General features: G+C 47.1%; 1 protein-coding gene across 1 annotated transcript in view; it reads right to left on the bottom strand.

Annotated features, from left to right (window-relative positions):
* Positions 1-8,729: 8,729 nt before the first annotated feature.
* LOC119105554 (peroxidase-like) overlaps positions 8,730-15,191 on the bottom strand; it is a 20,978-nt gene continuing 14,516 nt past the window's right edge. Inside the window, exon 3 of the mRNA XM_037229014.1 lies at positions 8,730-10,805. Coding sequence (XP_037084909.1) covers positions 8,730-10,805 — 2,076 coding nt within the window. The remainder of the gene's footprint in view (positions 10,806-15,191) is intronic.

Genomic DNA, 15,191 nt, shown 5'->3' with positions numbered 1-15,191 from the left:
TCGATACCCGCCTCTGCCTTTATGTTTGCGTTTGAGCATGACAAGAGTGCCTGCAAACTAAGACAAACGCTAGCACCTATGTTGCAGCGGTATACAAGGCAATTTGGTACTTCATCATAATCTTGCCAACATTTTGAGCCTATTGAGGTATTACAGCATGTAATCAATCCATTGCATGCCATTATATTAGCAATTCATCTTGGCAGTGGGGGCTGGCGCGTGCAACTCATCAATGGACAGGCTCATCAAAGGCTCACATGGTATGGCTTTGGAAAATTGTCTTTTCCTAAAGAGCTGTGTTATTGCTGATGCACATTCTACTGTCAAATAACAAATTTTGTACGCAGACGAGCATTGCTTGTGAGTCATCAATGGCATAGTCACCGTGACATGCGTGAGATGCTGGGTGCTGAGAAGGGTGGAAAATTATTGCTGTTGGTGTCTCGGATAGCACTTAATATTTTTATCATGAGCCTTGTGTGCACCGGCAGCTTCATCACTTCCTTGCATTTTGCCCATCCAACCATATTCACATGCACTTGTCATGTCTCCAGTATTGCGCAAAGGTCAACATGTTTGCAGTGCCATTTCATCACATGTAAAATTATCCTGTTATTTTTTAGAAGAAAAAACAGCCTGATGGCTGCACCATGTTGCATGACTGTGGAAGTGCAATATGTCTTTACGTCTTTTTCACCTACGTTTTGTGGATTCCGAAAAAGGCTGAGCAAGTGGTGTCACTTATTGGTTGTCTGTTTTGCTGAAAGTGATTTGTATATTGTATCATGTGCTAGTCATGTGTCAGATGGGGAGTTAATACAAGAGTGCGTTCTTGAACCATATTTTCGTGATGAAATTTATCCTGAAAGCTGCATGGATTGCAGTGCAACACCATATCGTTGTTCATAATGTCATGGACAGTACAGCAACAAGGTAGTGCCCAATGACGCTGTTGATCGGTGCCATACACAATGTGCCACATTGGTTCATTACTATGTCAAGCCTATGATAATGTCATTGCACCACAATGGTTGTAGCAGGGTTGACTATTAATGACATAAATAATCCCAAGCAAGAAAAACATTCTTGGTAGCCTAACCCTACCATCTTCACCATAGCAATAGCGATTGCTCCGGTAATAAATTCAAAGCAACGTTGCAAATTTATTACTTTTCACAGGACAACGCATTTCTAGTTACATACAGTGAAGAAAGTGACTACCGTGCACATCACATGACATTAATGTCAGGACTACAGCACTGCAGGCGAAGATGGGTCGACAATATGGAATTGACCAAATCAACAGCATAGCAGCGACAGCAACGGCACAGCATTTCGTGCTTGGATATTAATAATCTGCCATAAAAGCTGGCGATCGCTACGTTGCGTATGTCAATCAGTCCACCAAAGCTTTTGTTGCGGCCAGTACCAAGACAAAAAATCAACAAACCACCCACTAACCCGCCGCCCAACACAGCCCCCGCAACGAGAACGGCTCGGTTCGCGTCAGCTTTCGTGTGTTTTGAGGCATCCTTTAGGTCTAGCTGCCAGATGCTGCCGGGTATTGCTGTCGTCAGAAAACCCTTCCATGACGCCATAAAACACTGGGGTTTACAAGCTTTGAAATTTTGCTACTTAGAGTCGTTTATGAACCTTGAAAGCTTACCAATAGTTACAAGTAAGCTTTTGCCATCATAGCTGATGCCTACCTCAATATCTTCAAACGTGGAACATCCCCTTCAAGTTTTTGTAAATCGAGGCTAGATAACTATTTCATGGCAGTCAGAGATATTTGATTATTTAAGCACCTAGGTTAAAATTATGACGTACAGATGTCATTACTGTTTGTGCTCATTTAAAATGATCGGCAGAAATTCAATGCACTATGCTTCTTGAAAAATATAAATGTTGGAGAATAGTCCCGATATGTTCTTATTGCACGTGTGTTCAACTAGATATTTGGGAGAGAAAATTTCAAATGTAACAGATGATACCATCAGTGTAAGCCCAGATTGCAAAACATACACATAACATTTGACCAGTGTCCTAGAATTGCCGACTTTGGGTTTAAAGCAACACCCTATGAGGAGGAATTTTTCACTCTTTTTCCCCATATTTTATGTGAATTTTTCACTCCTTCCTGACATTGTCTAATCGCACATGCCAAACCCCTATTCCCCAGTTTTAAGGTTTTCGGAATGTCATCCAAAGCCGAGTTCACTTGGAACCACCAAGCATAAACGAGGCTCCGCAGAACCTGGACACCTATGGCTATGTCCTACCTCACCTACATCTGAATCATGTCTATGTATCCACAGAGCAAGGGCGCCAGGTGCGTCCAAGCCCAAGAACCCGAGCGACCCCAGCCGCTTGCACACGTTAAGTTTGGTTTGTTCACAAAATGCCTCACAATCTGCAGCTGTGCGCCAAAGGCAAGGTTTTCACGCATCCCCTATTTTTTTGTCTTACCACCGCACCACAAAAGCAGAGGCTGGTGCAAACACCAGCAAGGCCAGGTAGAGAATTGCACTCCACGTACTTCTTTTTCCCAAGGAAACTTGACTACTAAATTGCATCGCTCCCGAAACTGCAGGAGAGAAAAGTTTAAGAAATGTCTTTTAATTTAAACTTACAAGATGAATATCACCATTTACGCACTTATATTAACATATCTTAAGTCAAATCAGCCGATTACAAAATTTTGCGAGAAAAGTGTCAGTCTTTATATTTATTTAGCTACTTTTGTTTTTCTTAACATCATACCAGTGTGATACCACTTTATTCTTCCTTCCTTTTCGATTGCCTTTAGAGGTACCATCTGCTGATTCAAAATGTTGACCAATTTCTCTGCAAGAAGCTCGAACTGCAAGCTTGTACGTATTTGATAAATAAATTGGATTAATTCGCCAGCCGCCCAAGCATGTTTTACATACACCCAAGCGTGAACAATTCACAGGGAATGAAGGAGACAATTTGAATCACGGAACTTATTTTTATCGCCATTTTTGCCCTCTTAAATCTTCGTTTAACTGTTTTTTTGGTTCATGGCGGTGCTCAATAAGGATAAATCCAAGCTTTTCGAGATTCTGGCTTACCATGCTATCTGGCAAGGCTTAAAATAGCCTTGCCTGATGCGCCTCCATATGGCAGCATTATAATATGCTGCCATATAGAGCCTTGGGACAGACCTGACGGAGCAATACAGAAGTGTTTGACGGCGAAATTCTGTCCTGTGGATATGTTTATCATGCGCACATCTCACTTGTTTCGCGTTTTAATTTCGAAGGTTGGTGGGCATGATTGATATTTATATTTAGGGGTGAGTCGGATGACTCTGTCTGCCGGCAGAGCATGCAAAAGGTACTGAAATTTTCTTTTTGGGGGAGCAGGAAGAAGCCGGTAAGTCCTGTGGACCAAGTAATTGCTTACCTTACCTGCTTTCAACACGTGATTGGTAACAGAGCTAGCCATTTTCTGTTTTAATGCATCGAGTTTTGCCATAAGACAAATGATGATACCTCAAGACATGCAGTTGGCTTATTTTGTTACATGTTCTTGGTTATTTGCCCCAAATTTCTTAAAGTGGTCCCTCATGGCTGCTTTAACCAGATGTTTTCTATAGTTGTCAGTGGTTTGCTGACTGGCAAATGACTGTATTGTAAATATTCACTATATTTTTAACACAAGGATACTCTAAGCTTCATAGCAATTATAATATGAGTTAAATATTGTTATGTAACAAATAGTCAGACCACCCCATTTAAAATGTGAAGCCAACATCTCAAACTTTGTCATTAAATATGAATGAAGAAGCCCAAATGGATGCATTTGCTGCAGCTGAAAAGGCAAGCAGCGATACTGGCATGGTCATCTAAAATTTATGCTATTTTTGGAGAAGAGAGATTGTTTTGTGGAGCATACCCACTATTGCCCGTGACACAGGCTAACCATGACAATCAAAATAAGTTGTTCAACGTGATTTAAAGAGTTTTAATTTGCATGTTGTCAACTTTGTCTGATGTCAACAAGCATGCAAAAATGAACTGAACAAAAATGCAAGTTGAAACCAGCCAGAAGCTAGCTTAAAATATCATGTTTTTATCACAAGTGCTGCTGTCAACAGATAGGTGAGTTGAGATGATGTTCATCACATGGGTTACTCTAAGTTAGGTTAAGTTGGTCAAGTGCATGGCAAGTGGCAATACGAATTGTGCAAGAATCAGTAACTCACAACTGCTGCTGTGATACAAACAGGTTATACAGGATGAGATGATGTAAGCCGCCTCTATAGGTTAGGCATAGGCTACTTTCATGGAAATAAGCATTGGTATTTTGTAAGAAACAGTAGCAAAATGTTTGTTTTCCCTGACCCCACCTTAACTGAAGCCAGAAGTATGTCTATTGTGTTTGACTTGGTGCTGGGCTGATGTGGAGGGTCCAATGTTTTTTTGTTTGAGTGTTTTATGCTTGTTGAATTTTCTGTTGTTATAATGTTATTGAATTTGCTTTGCTTTGCTTTGTTTGTTTTAAAAGTGCTGTGGAAGGGAATTTAAAAGTGCAGCTTCAAATTATTAGTGTTAATAATATGTTATGCTCATAATACTGTCATGAAATTACTATGCTTTAACACGCGCCCGGTTGACCAGCTAGATACCCTTCGCTCGGGTGTGTGTGTGGTGGGGGGGGGGGGGGGTAATTTGAACCCCCCGCTGAGATCTCGTGAACTAAGAAAGTTAGAGGCACCAAATTTACAGGGTGGCTTGACCTATACATGAACTCATTGAGGTTAGGGTTCCAGCTTCCTAGGTCATGACCCTCAGGTCGAATAAGGTCCAATAATGTCAAATTCCTGGTTGGTCTCCAAAGCGCCCCCAGAGCCTAAGCAACTGTCTTTAAGCAATAGGTCACAAGCCCATTTGAGGTCATTGACCTTGTTTGACCCTTTGAAGGTCATAGTGACCAAAATGATCCAAGACTGCTCCGCGTTTTCATTTGAATAAGCGACAAAGATTACGCTAGGCGGTATGTTCCTAAAACAAAACGTTGGACCCGGGTCGTCTGAGGTCAATGGCCTGTTCTGACCTTTAAGAAGTCAATTGAAAATGTATAATGCGGTTCCTGCTGTCAATAAATTCGAAATGAGCACCAGAAACTATCCCATACAGCAAGCCCTAGAGTAATAAATCAGGTTGGTTTTGACCTTGGTCTGACCATCATACCTGACCTCAAGTCAGCGCAATTTGTTCATTCAATATTTGCGGTGCCTAAGAAAGCATCTCAAATGTTAATGTCTTCGTCAAACACTCCGTTGTTGAATCAGATTGAAGGATTCCCTAGAAATTGCCTTCGCTGAAACGATTGGATGACTTTGACCTGTCATAGGTCAGCGACGTTGCAAGGTACATCTAAAATTGGTATGTTAAACGATCTGCTGTGCAATTTTCTACAGCTATGCAAAATGTGGCGCTGCTACGCTGCGCTGTTCAAAAACCATTCGGGAATAGCCCTCGGGGGGAAGGGTCAAGTTGCCCCCCCCCCCCCCCACCACCCGAGCGCGTGTTAATGTATTCTGTTTCACTTTAATGGCCTAAGATGTTAAAAACGAAATAGCTTTGTCAGGTTTCTGGTATTACGTCCATGCCAACTTGAAATAGATGTCTTTGTATGCTGAAGCATCCGTCACGAGCTCATAAGTTCCGTCCTTTGTGAATGGATTTTTTCACTCCCGCACGGTCTTTTTGCGATGGAATTTTTCACTCCCACCCTAGTTCAAAAGCGATTCTAGCTCCCTGCATTTGACATGTCTGGGATAATGGTAGATCGTCTACTAGCATAGCCGTGACACCATTGGGGCAATTTCAGCACATATCCCGTAAATCCAAGAGCTCATAAGTTATCACATCACACAGGTACCACCAACTCCAGTGGTGAGAGAGCCAATGTTTAAAGGAATTATGATGTCACAAAGGTAGTTTCAAGCAGACATATGCCAAAACATCTCTTTACACACCAATAATTTGAAAATTTAGTGTGATTTGGCCTATCCAGAGTTTCACCCACAAATGTGAAGATCCAAGCCTTGCACTGCAGTACCTATATGGAGTGAAATGTGAAAATAAAGTAATGTGAGGAAGGCAGGTGTCAATAATTTCGCTGTTGCTGTGCTATGATCTTCCTACGTTTTGGTTAACTTGCAGACCTATAATGTTGGATAGGTTAGATACAAATGGTGCCCAGATAATCGTATCACCAGCGTCCTAAAATATCCCTATTAGACTATTTCAGAGCTGAGATATTGGCTTCCACTCTTTAACTGGCAGAAATTGCAAAACTTGCCAGAAATCGGCCCATTTTAGAGGAAAATTATGCTACCTTGTACTGAAATGGCATGCGCTGTATTCAAGCCCTCGGGGCTCACCACTCACTAACCTCATAAGGGCAGACCAGCCCTGCGTCCAACCTGACAACGCTCCCACTAAGGCTGCAGAATGTGCATTACAACTTCTCAATGCGAATCTCGGGGTGCTTCGAGCCTGTCTGGCCCGCCGTATCTCATTTTCATCGTAGTTGTTGTTGCTGTTGCATGTTGCACTCTTTTACACAGTTTCTAAGCCCTTCCGGCTAGAGTTCATCGGTATAAATCGCTGGTGAAGAGAATAATCGCTGGGTAGTTTTACACAGATATCCCTGCCTTACGCTCTGACGAAATCCTGGTTCGGCTCCTTCGGTAAAAAGGCATCAAGAACCTTGATTGCGAAGCATTACAGCATTTATTTTCATCAGCACCCAGTGTAAGTTGGAACATCACAGTCACCACAAACACTTCTTTTAGAGCGATGCAAAACTTTCGGGGCACTTTTAAATGCTCCTAAAGACCCCTAAAGCTTTATCATCATGGAAAACCGAATGAAGCACGACTCCCCCACCCTACCTCTTAGGCTCCGAGGGTCCCTTGGGTACCGAGGGTCCTTTTTTGGTCCCTTGGGGCCGAAAATCAAGAGCCCGATTAAAGGGTCCCATGGACAGGCCAGAGGTTGTAAGGAGGGATCACTTCCCGAAGGCCGGGCCCTAAAATGTTAGCGTGGCTCTAGCACTCATCGGAGGTCCCATGAGACTGTGTCTTTACTTGAGGTAGCTGACTGAGAACGGCAGTATAGAACAGAACAGTCCGTTCCGTGCCATTCTGGGGCCTAGCGGTATTCCCCGAGTAGAGACAAGGCTAATATCTCTAAATGTCAATCAGGAGGCGTCCTACATTCTTCGGGACACCTGAAAGCAATGAAGGACCCGCATTGCTAGCCAGTGACCACAGTCGCTAGCAGGAGACTATGTGTCGGCAATAAACTCCAGGTCGGCCAGGAGCACATTTGCTGACTAGGGACGATGATGGGACCCCGTATGTCAAAGGTCCTATTGTGCTGCTCTTGCCCCTCCTGAAAATGAAGGGATTCATGGGAAACGACAAAAAAGGGTTCATATGTACAATGAGACAGTGGAGAGGCCTGTTCAAGTCAGGGGCACCAGTACCTGACGAGGGATCCTCTGCGCCGTTTCAACTTGGGGCCGATAACGTGAATTAGTGTTTCGATACCAACTATTACACTTCATGTGCCAGTGAAGAGCCCCAAGAGCCCCAAGACTGCAAAGCCCGAAGCAAAATCATTAAGATCTAGGTCCCCGCCAACGGCGTAGGCCCTCCTATAATGCTGAAAAACCCAAAACCAATAAGGACGACACCAGAGCGATCGAAACTGCCGCGGCAGGCCAATAAAGAGGCTCCCGTCAACTGCGAAGCGTCTTCGTAACAAGCGAGAAGAACCTTACACCATTACGGTGGGGCCCCTGAATGATTGGAGTACCCCGGCAGGTTAACATATAGGGTCCGGCCAGAGCACAGGATCCTCTGGACAAAGGGGGTAACCGAAGACCAGTATACATGAATTAACGCCCCTGTGTGATCAAGAGTGCCCGGGCAGGTTAACAGAAAGGGCTCTGAAAAGTGAAGGGTCCTCAGCAAATAAACTCGAAAAGGAAAGAGCCGTATGTCAATGAAGAGGGCCCCGAGCATCGAGTGTCATCGGTGCGTTACCTTATATGGGCCCCAGCAACTGCTAGGGGTCCTCCAAGCTAGTGAAAAAAAAACCGGTACCAATATGAAAGGCCCCTCAGCAACCGAGTGTACCCAGGCTGGACACGGCCTCCAGGCGTCTGGGTAATTTATATTAACCATGCTCCACCGTAAGCATCACGTGATCATCGGTGGAATGCCAGACTGACTGTGCCATCAGTGAATAAAAGCGGGGAATCGCGGCAGGAGTCAAAAATGTTTGTGTAGTGTCATCTAGCGGCAAGAATCCGAGCTAGCCTGAGTGCCGGGGATACTGGCCGTTTTGAACACTGGACTTAACTATTCTGAACTTTGCGGCTCTTGACGTTCGCGCCTGTATCTCATAAACGTCCCCAATGGCCACGGAATTGGACGCATGCTGGACGTTATGAAAGCTGGATGTTGCGATCTTGAACTATGTGAACGCCGGACGCTGCAATCCTGGACGTTTTGATGGCCCCCATCGTTTCAACATGACGCGTACACCTGCTGTTCATGTTGCTGTTACTCCCATCGCATACAACTGTTGCTCACCCCAAAATAAAGAAGCGCATGAAAATCGTCTCATGTCATGGGTTCTCTGTTATCAGTATCTGTGTCGATATCTGGGGATGTGAACAGCTTAACAGCACGTCTTCCAGCGCTGCAGGTTGACTGTCGGTAAACGGCTGCATGATGCGATCACGTTCTTGCGTCCCGGAGCGCGGAAGGCTTCAGGCTGAATTTTGCTGATCCCGCTCACATTATCGCAGAGAACCCGAGCCCAGGTGGACCTCTTGAGCTCGCTTAGCTGTCTCGAGGTGAAGCGCCACGGTCTCCGCAGGCCACCGAGGTCGTAGAAGAAGTTGTCTCCCCAGCGCAGCCGGGCAAACTGGTCAGCAAGGATGCACCGAATGGTGGGGCCGACGGCGGCGCCGAACACCGGCCGCTCGGACACGGCACCCACGAACAGGTCGATGTCATCCACGTGTCGATAGACACTTCGCAGGCGGCTCACCACGGAGAGCGGCATGAAGCGAAGCAGATCGGTGAAGCTGGCCACGCGGCCCAGGAAGCAGTGCTCACGCATCGTGTTGTAGGTGGCGATGCCGTGGTCGCGACCGCGCTGAATGTTGAGCGCGACGAGGTCCATGCCGAAGGTGCCACCCTTCTCCACGAAGAGGAACTCGGAGAGGTCCTCAGCGAAGTTGGCGTCGCACGTCTGCGCGTTTTGTGTGATCATGCCGATGGCGAGCTCGCCCAGCCGGCCCTCGTAGAAGAGCGCCGGGTCGAAGAACACGTCACGCACGTTGACGGCTCGGCTGACAGGTGGGGGCGGGCTCTGGACGCTTTGGAACATCTGGATCTGGCCCTGGATCATCGTGTGGCCGAACCGGTACGCGGCCGTCGAGAACTCCGTGGCGATCGACGGGTCGACTTCCGGCGAATACCGCGAAGAGTAGCCACGCCGCTGGGTCTCGATGTTCAACTTCTGCATGTACCGCCGGCCGATAACGAGCGGGAGCCACTCGTTGTAGACAATGTGCTGCAGCTCAGCACCTACAATCCGGCGAGCCTCCTGAAACAAACGCTCGTCATTCCAGCACCGGTTGATGCTTGCCAGAGCGCGAGCAATCCGGTTATGTTCGCGCAGCCAGATGGTGTGCATTATGGTGAGGCCACTCTGCTCGTTCGAGCGTACGTCCCCAGCCATGAAGCAGGGCCGTCTCTTCTGGTCGGGGCTAAAGCACAGCGTCTCTGTGGAGGAGCGCACCCGCGGCAGCAGATTACGTCCCTGCGTCTTCAGGAGGCCGCCTCTGCGGGTGCGCAGCTGGTAGGCGCGAGACGAGCGCGAGCCGTAGATGCCACTGCCGTCAATGAAGGCGGTCAAAACGTTCTTGGTGATGGTCGGCCCCGGCTGGGACCCGGCCGCCGGGATTGAACGGGCGAAGTTCATGCAGCGCTGTTTGAGAGGCCCGAAGAACGGGTCGTTGGACGGGATCATGATCGGCAGGCACTGCGGGTGCTGGCCTGACGTGATGACCTGGCCGTTCCGACAGCACTCCAGCTCCTCACCGTACCGGGTGGCGAAGATCGGCGACAGCGTGAAGTCGTGGTCAATGAACTGGGCAAAGTTGACGAGTGACAACGTGATCTGCCTGTTCGCCACGTTAGAGCTGCCTGTGACCCTCTGGCTGATGAGGCGGGCCGAGGACAGCTGGTTGCCGAACCGTCCGCGGCTTCGCGGCGCATTCACACCGTCTTCGAACGTGTCCGGCCGCATACGGACCAGCGGCGTGTCTGACGCGCCCCACAGAGGGTTCTCTGCGTTGTTGCACGCACCGTCCTGACGCCGGAAGCGGGGGCGTTTGCTGCAGCGCGGCGTGGGACGAGTCGCGCGGCTGGGCTCCTCCTCCGTGACCCACTCGCTGAGGTTGGCCGGCGCGCGCGCCGCCTCCACCCAAGCCAGCGCCTCGCGGCCCATCCACTGGGTCTCCGGGTCGCTCGCGGAGTACCGCTGGTGATGGGTGGAGAGCGAGCCACTCGGCAACACGCGGGCCTTCTCCAGCTTCCCATACCCGGCCACCTTGTGTCGCGCCCAGTTGAGCGCCGCGCGCAGCCGCTCCGGCGACATCTCGATGAGGGCGGGCTTGTGCAGAGGTAGCAGGTTCGGCACCCTTGGGTCCGGTACGGCCACCGGAAGGAGCGCAGCCAATACCTGCGGCACAAAAATAGAAACAAATACTAGTGACTAAAATCCACACAGGGACTGTTAGTTCTGTGGCGCGAGAGATGAAATAGGGATTGATGGTTGATTTTCAGTTATGATGGGGCCAGAAGTTGTCGACTTGAGGAACAAGTTCGTGCTTTATACAAGCGTATTGACAGTTAATAAGTCTTCCTAAAATACTTCAGCAAATGCTACCGGTGACTTGTTATCTCTGCACTAGAACAAAAAATGTGTCGAGCAATGTGACATAACGATCATTTACACCTGTAACAGCTTGGTTTTGTTCAGTGCCTACCAGGCAATGGTACAGCTGCAGTTTTCTGACGCTATGTTTTCTAGCTTCTAGACAATAACTATGCATATGAAAATGTTATGACTTAAGAGCCGAAAGGTGTTCTCACAATTTTAAAACACATCGCTAACTGAATTGTTCTGGATATGTTATATAAATGTACTTTGGTGCGTATCAATCGGCATCATCGGTTTCATTAAAAACGCAATAATGGTCATGTATGTTGCATAAACAAACCTATGCCAGTTATGGGGCCAATTTAGCCAGAGCCATGACAAGATCTTAACATCAGAACTACAAAAATGCACGTTTTCCACCCTTATGTAAGTATGGTCTTTCGCTTGTGGTCTACTTAAGAAACATTCCGGAGGCCTTACAGTACAGCCCCACTTTGAGTTAACGTAACAATTCCTTCCTCATGCGAGCAGTTCCATTTTGACGTTTTGGCCTCGATGATGGTGTATGGCTTGGATGGAACAGCATCACCTGCAAGCGTATTCCAAACAGCAGTTGAGTTGAATTTTGGCTCCGCCGCCGCGGTAATCTTTCGCTAGATGTCGCGTATGCTGAATTATGTGACTGATGCTTCGTTAAATAAATCGAAAGTAGGTTTCATACGTCAAATATTATCTTGCGTTTTTTACGCTTGAACTCTTAAGAAGTATATATTTAATCAGGCGGCGTAGTCCTAAAACATTGCGATGTCACCGTTATCTTAGCTGCGTATTTTTTCAACATGGGAAGCACAAAAGTCTCAAATCGCGACAATTTTGAAGACGACGAGATAGAAACAGATCTAGGAAATCCCCACAATCAGACGTGCCGTCGACCTGAAACGAACTAGACGGAAGAGAAATGGACAATCGATTTGGTAGAAATGTCGGTCGGCGTGCACAGACCACCACGTGCAATTATGCGCAAACCCTGGATTAGTCAGTTTCAGGTGTGCTATAGAGTTTATGTTAGACCTCGCTAACCAGACCAGGGAGAGAGGTGACGTTATTGGTACGGCGTAGGCAAACACACCGTCTGCAGATTGTTAAACAATCTCAACACTGCCAGACCGAAAATGTCGCCAGGAGTGTTCAGGAAGCGGCCGATGTCATTTTACGAAATCGGCCTCGTATATAACACATCATGGCTTAAGCCGAGATCGACGGTGACCAGAAATCCAGTTGTAGTGTACGGAAACAGATACCTTTTCGAAAGCAGGTCAACCAGGTAGTGATTACTGAACTCGAGCCTTTCGTGGTTTACACGTACGTCAATGCCCCAATCGGCAAGAGTGAAACGTTGTGCTACTATTTGATAACGTTCCATGCAGACCACCAATACTCGCGATTTACTCACCAGTAGTGATATAAGCTCCATTTCTCTTCGATTCTGTCCCGACCGCTATGCCAGGACAGGAGTGCGGTTGTGATGCTGGCGAAAACTGGCGCCTTTATACGAACGAGGGTCGAGTACACGTGCTCACATGACATTGCAGAACGGTGTTACTCAGGTGCTGCATTTGATTTATTACCAGGAAGACGCTTCCTGCGTGATATACGCGTGCGGATATTGGTGCCAGTGGTGGCAAACGTCTGGTAACAATGTGACAGCAAACGGTATACATTGCACTGAGCCTGGCCATTGGATTGCAACTTGAAATGTCTGAAAGACATTGAGCATCCTTAAGGAATGAAATAATTCCGAGATCACAACACCATACCTAGACCCTGTTTATGAAAAATTCAAGAGCCAGTTGCACATTTCTGTGTGCTGAAAATCAAGTTTGCTTTCTCATCAAGTTTGCTGAAAAAAATAATCAGACAAGCGCAGAATTTGTGTTAGCAAGTGATGCCGTATATATATATATATATATATATATATATATATATATATATATATATATATATATATATATATATATATATATAACGCGTGCGGACATATCTTGCTTATATACATCGTCAATGTCCTCGTCTGCTGCCAGCACAGAGCAGTGCCTCGGGAAATGAGCGATGACAGGTGTTGTTGAGCTGAGTGAATGGTTGCAGGCTTTCACCGCCCAGACCCAGCCCAGGCTGTCTCCAAATATGGAGGCCAATGCAAAGAACACCAACTATTTCGTTCACCAAACTGGCGTAAATGATTTAGTTATCGTCTGCCTTTGACTGAAAGGTTTTGGAAAGACCTTTATTTTGCCTCGCCCGAGTTTAGTTTGCATATAAATGAAGTAATCTGCAACATCCTGATTAAAACCGCACGTGGCAATGATGGGAGGCCTGTTTGCTCCATGTAAAACTACAAGTGTAAGCCTGATCGCCCCTACGACAGCTATGGTACAAGAGAGCTCATGACCCGCTGCCGTGTGCCTCTTTGCGGGCTGGGACGGGAGCCAAGGAACAACAAAACAGAAATCGATCATTCAATCCGCCTTTCACTGCCACTCGCGGAGCGGCAGGCTGCAACGCTTAAGCGAACGGGGGCCGACCACGACGTGGTCCAAGGTAGAGCATGATCGGCGACAAAAAGTGACGGGCAGAGGTCGGTGCATTAGATGGCTGCGGACAAACTAAACAATGCTTCGTTTCGGTCGGTCTCAACGTGACCGCCCAGCTTGCCACCCACGGACCAGCCACCAATCTCGAAAGCCGCAGTCTCCGAGTTGAGCGCTGCTCTTTCGAGCTGTCGCTGGTCAGTTTTGGAATACTGGCAAACGCGGTCTTAAAGCGGGTGTGCCACATATGCATATGATGTTGAACTGGAATAGCCATTTTGAAGATCATCCGATGCAATTCTCAGCCCTGCCATTGCAATTCTTCCAAAAATCCTTTAGTTTCTGAGCTACGTACCTGCAAAGATGTGCAGACTTTTTGTGCAGACCATGTTAAGGCCATTCAGGCATGCGTGGCGTCATAGCAACGCCATTTTACATCCTGTCACCCCGTGCCATGCGACGGTCAAGGCCAGGAAGAATATTACTGTCAAGCCGTTCAGATCTGACGTCCGTGAGCGCGATTTCTGAACATCTCGGACATCAGTTGGCTTCCGATCAATGTTGAGCAGGCTGCGCAAGTTGCAATCACAAATCACGTTTTGTGCTCTCTTATGTAACAAGTTAGACATAATTGCCAGTTATTACGAAAATAAGGCAAGCAATGAGATAACTTAAGAATGTCATAAACAAGCATGGAACGCAAGTAACCATTTTAAGCTCACGGATAAATATGCAAGAACACCACGAGAAGAGGCCAAAGCATCACCACATACCGGTATTTGGCTCAGGGAACACTTCCAGCACCGCCACCGCCATTTCTCGGCCGGTTTGAGTACAAGTGGCTGCTAGTGCGGCAATGTCGCAAAGCTAGGTTGGCAGCTCCTCAGCGTCGTGCAAACTTGTCATAATGCAATAAAGCAGCGGCGTATTGAGGAGCATATTTGCTAAATAGCGAAATCCCGCTGGCTAGAGCAGTCTTCTCCATTCCGGAGCATACCAAAAGTTATAAGTGAGCTTATTTCATCACATCTGATACTTGCTGTAATATCTTCAAATGTGCAGCATTCCTTTCAAGCATGCGCTGCTCGGCCGCCTGCGGTGCTGGCGGTGCCTGCATCCGTGTGCAAAAGGCTGCGTTTCCTGAGATTGATGACGTCATCATTCTTATCGTCAATTTTTGCACAAACCATTTCGATGTTTCCAATCTCTGCTATGCATTTCCTTGCTCATGCCATCCACAAATCCAGTGATGCGTCCAATCCATCCAGTTTTACGACCATACCCTCGTCCTAGTTATTACCCAGACAGGAGTGAGGAATGAACGACTGTTCCAGCTCTGTATCTCCCACAGCTCTTTTTCTCAGCCCCCCAGCACAGTCAACGTCCCCATCAGTCGATGTAAACCACGCCGTTCTCAGTTTCCAACGAAATCATGAACAGCATCGACAGGAAAGACATTTCAATGCAGCATGCTTGATAAGTCTGGAACACGTCTAGATAAGTCTAGCCATCAAGTACTGCTAGATCTGATGTGACTGACCACTGCATACTAATTTGTTACTTGAGACTGCGCGGCGCTGGGACCTCCTCCCCAGCC

Source organism: Pollicipes pollicipes, unplaced genomic scaffold, assembly GCF_011947565.3.
Source record: "Pollicipes pollicipes isolate AB1234 unplaced genomic scaffold, Ppol_2.1 Scaffold_6138;HRSCAF=7277_pilon_pilon_pilon, whole genome shotgun sequence".
In the NCBI taxonomy this organism is placed as follows: Eukaryota; Metazoa; Arthropoda; class Thecostraca; order Pollicipedomorpha; family Pollicipedidae; genus Pollicipes; species Pollicipes pollicipes.
Note: the sequence above shows the minus strand (reverse complement) of the source record. Positions and strands in the feature narration are given on the sequence as shown.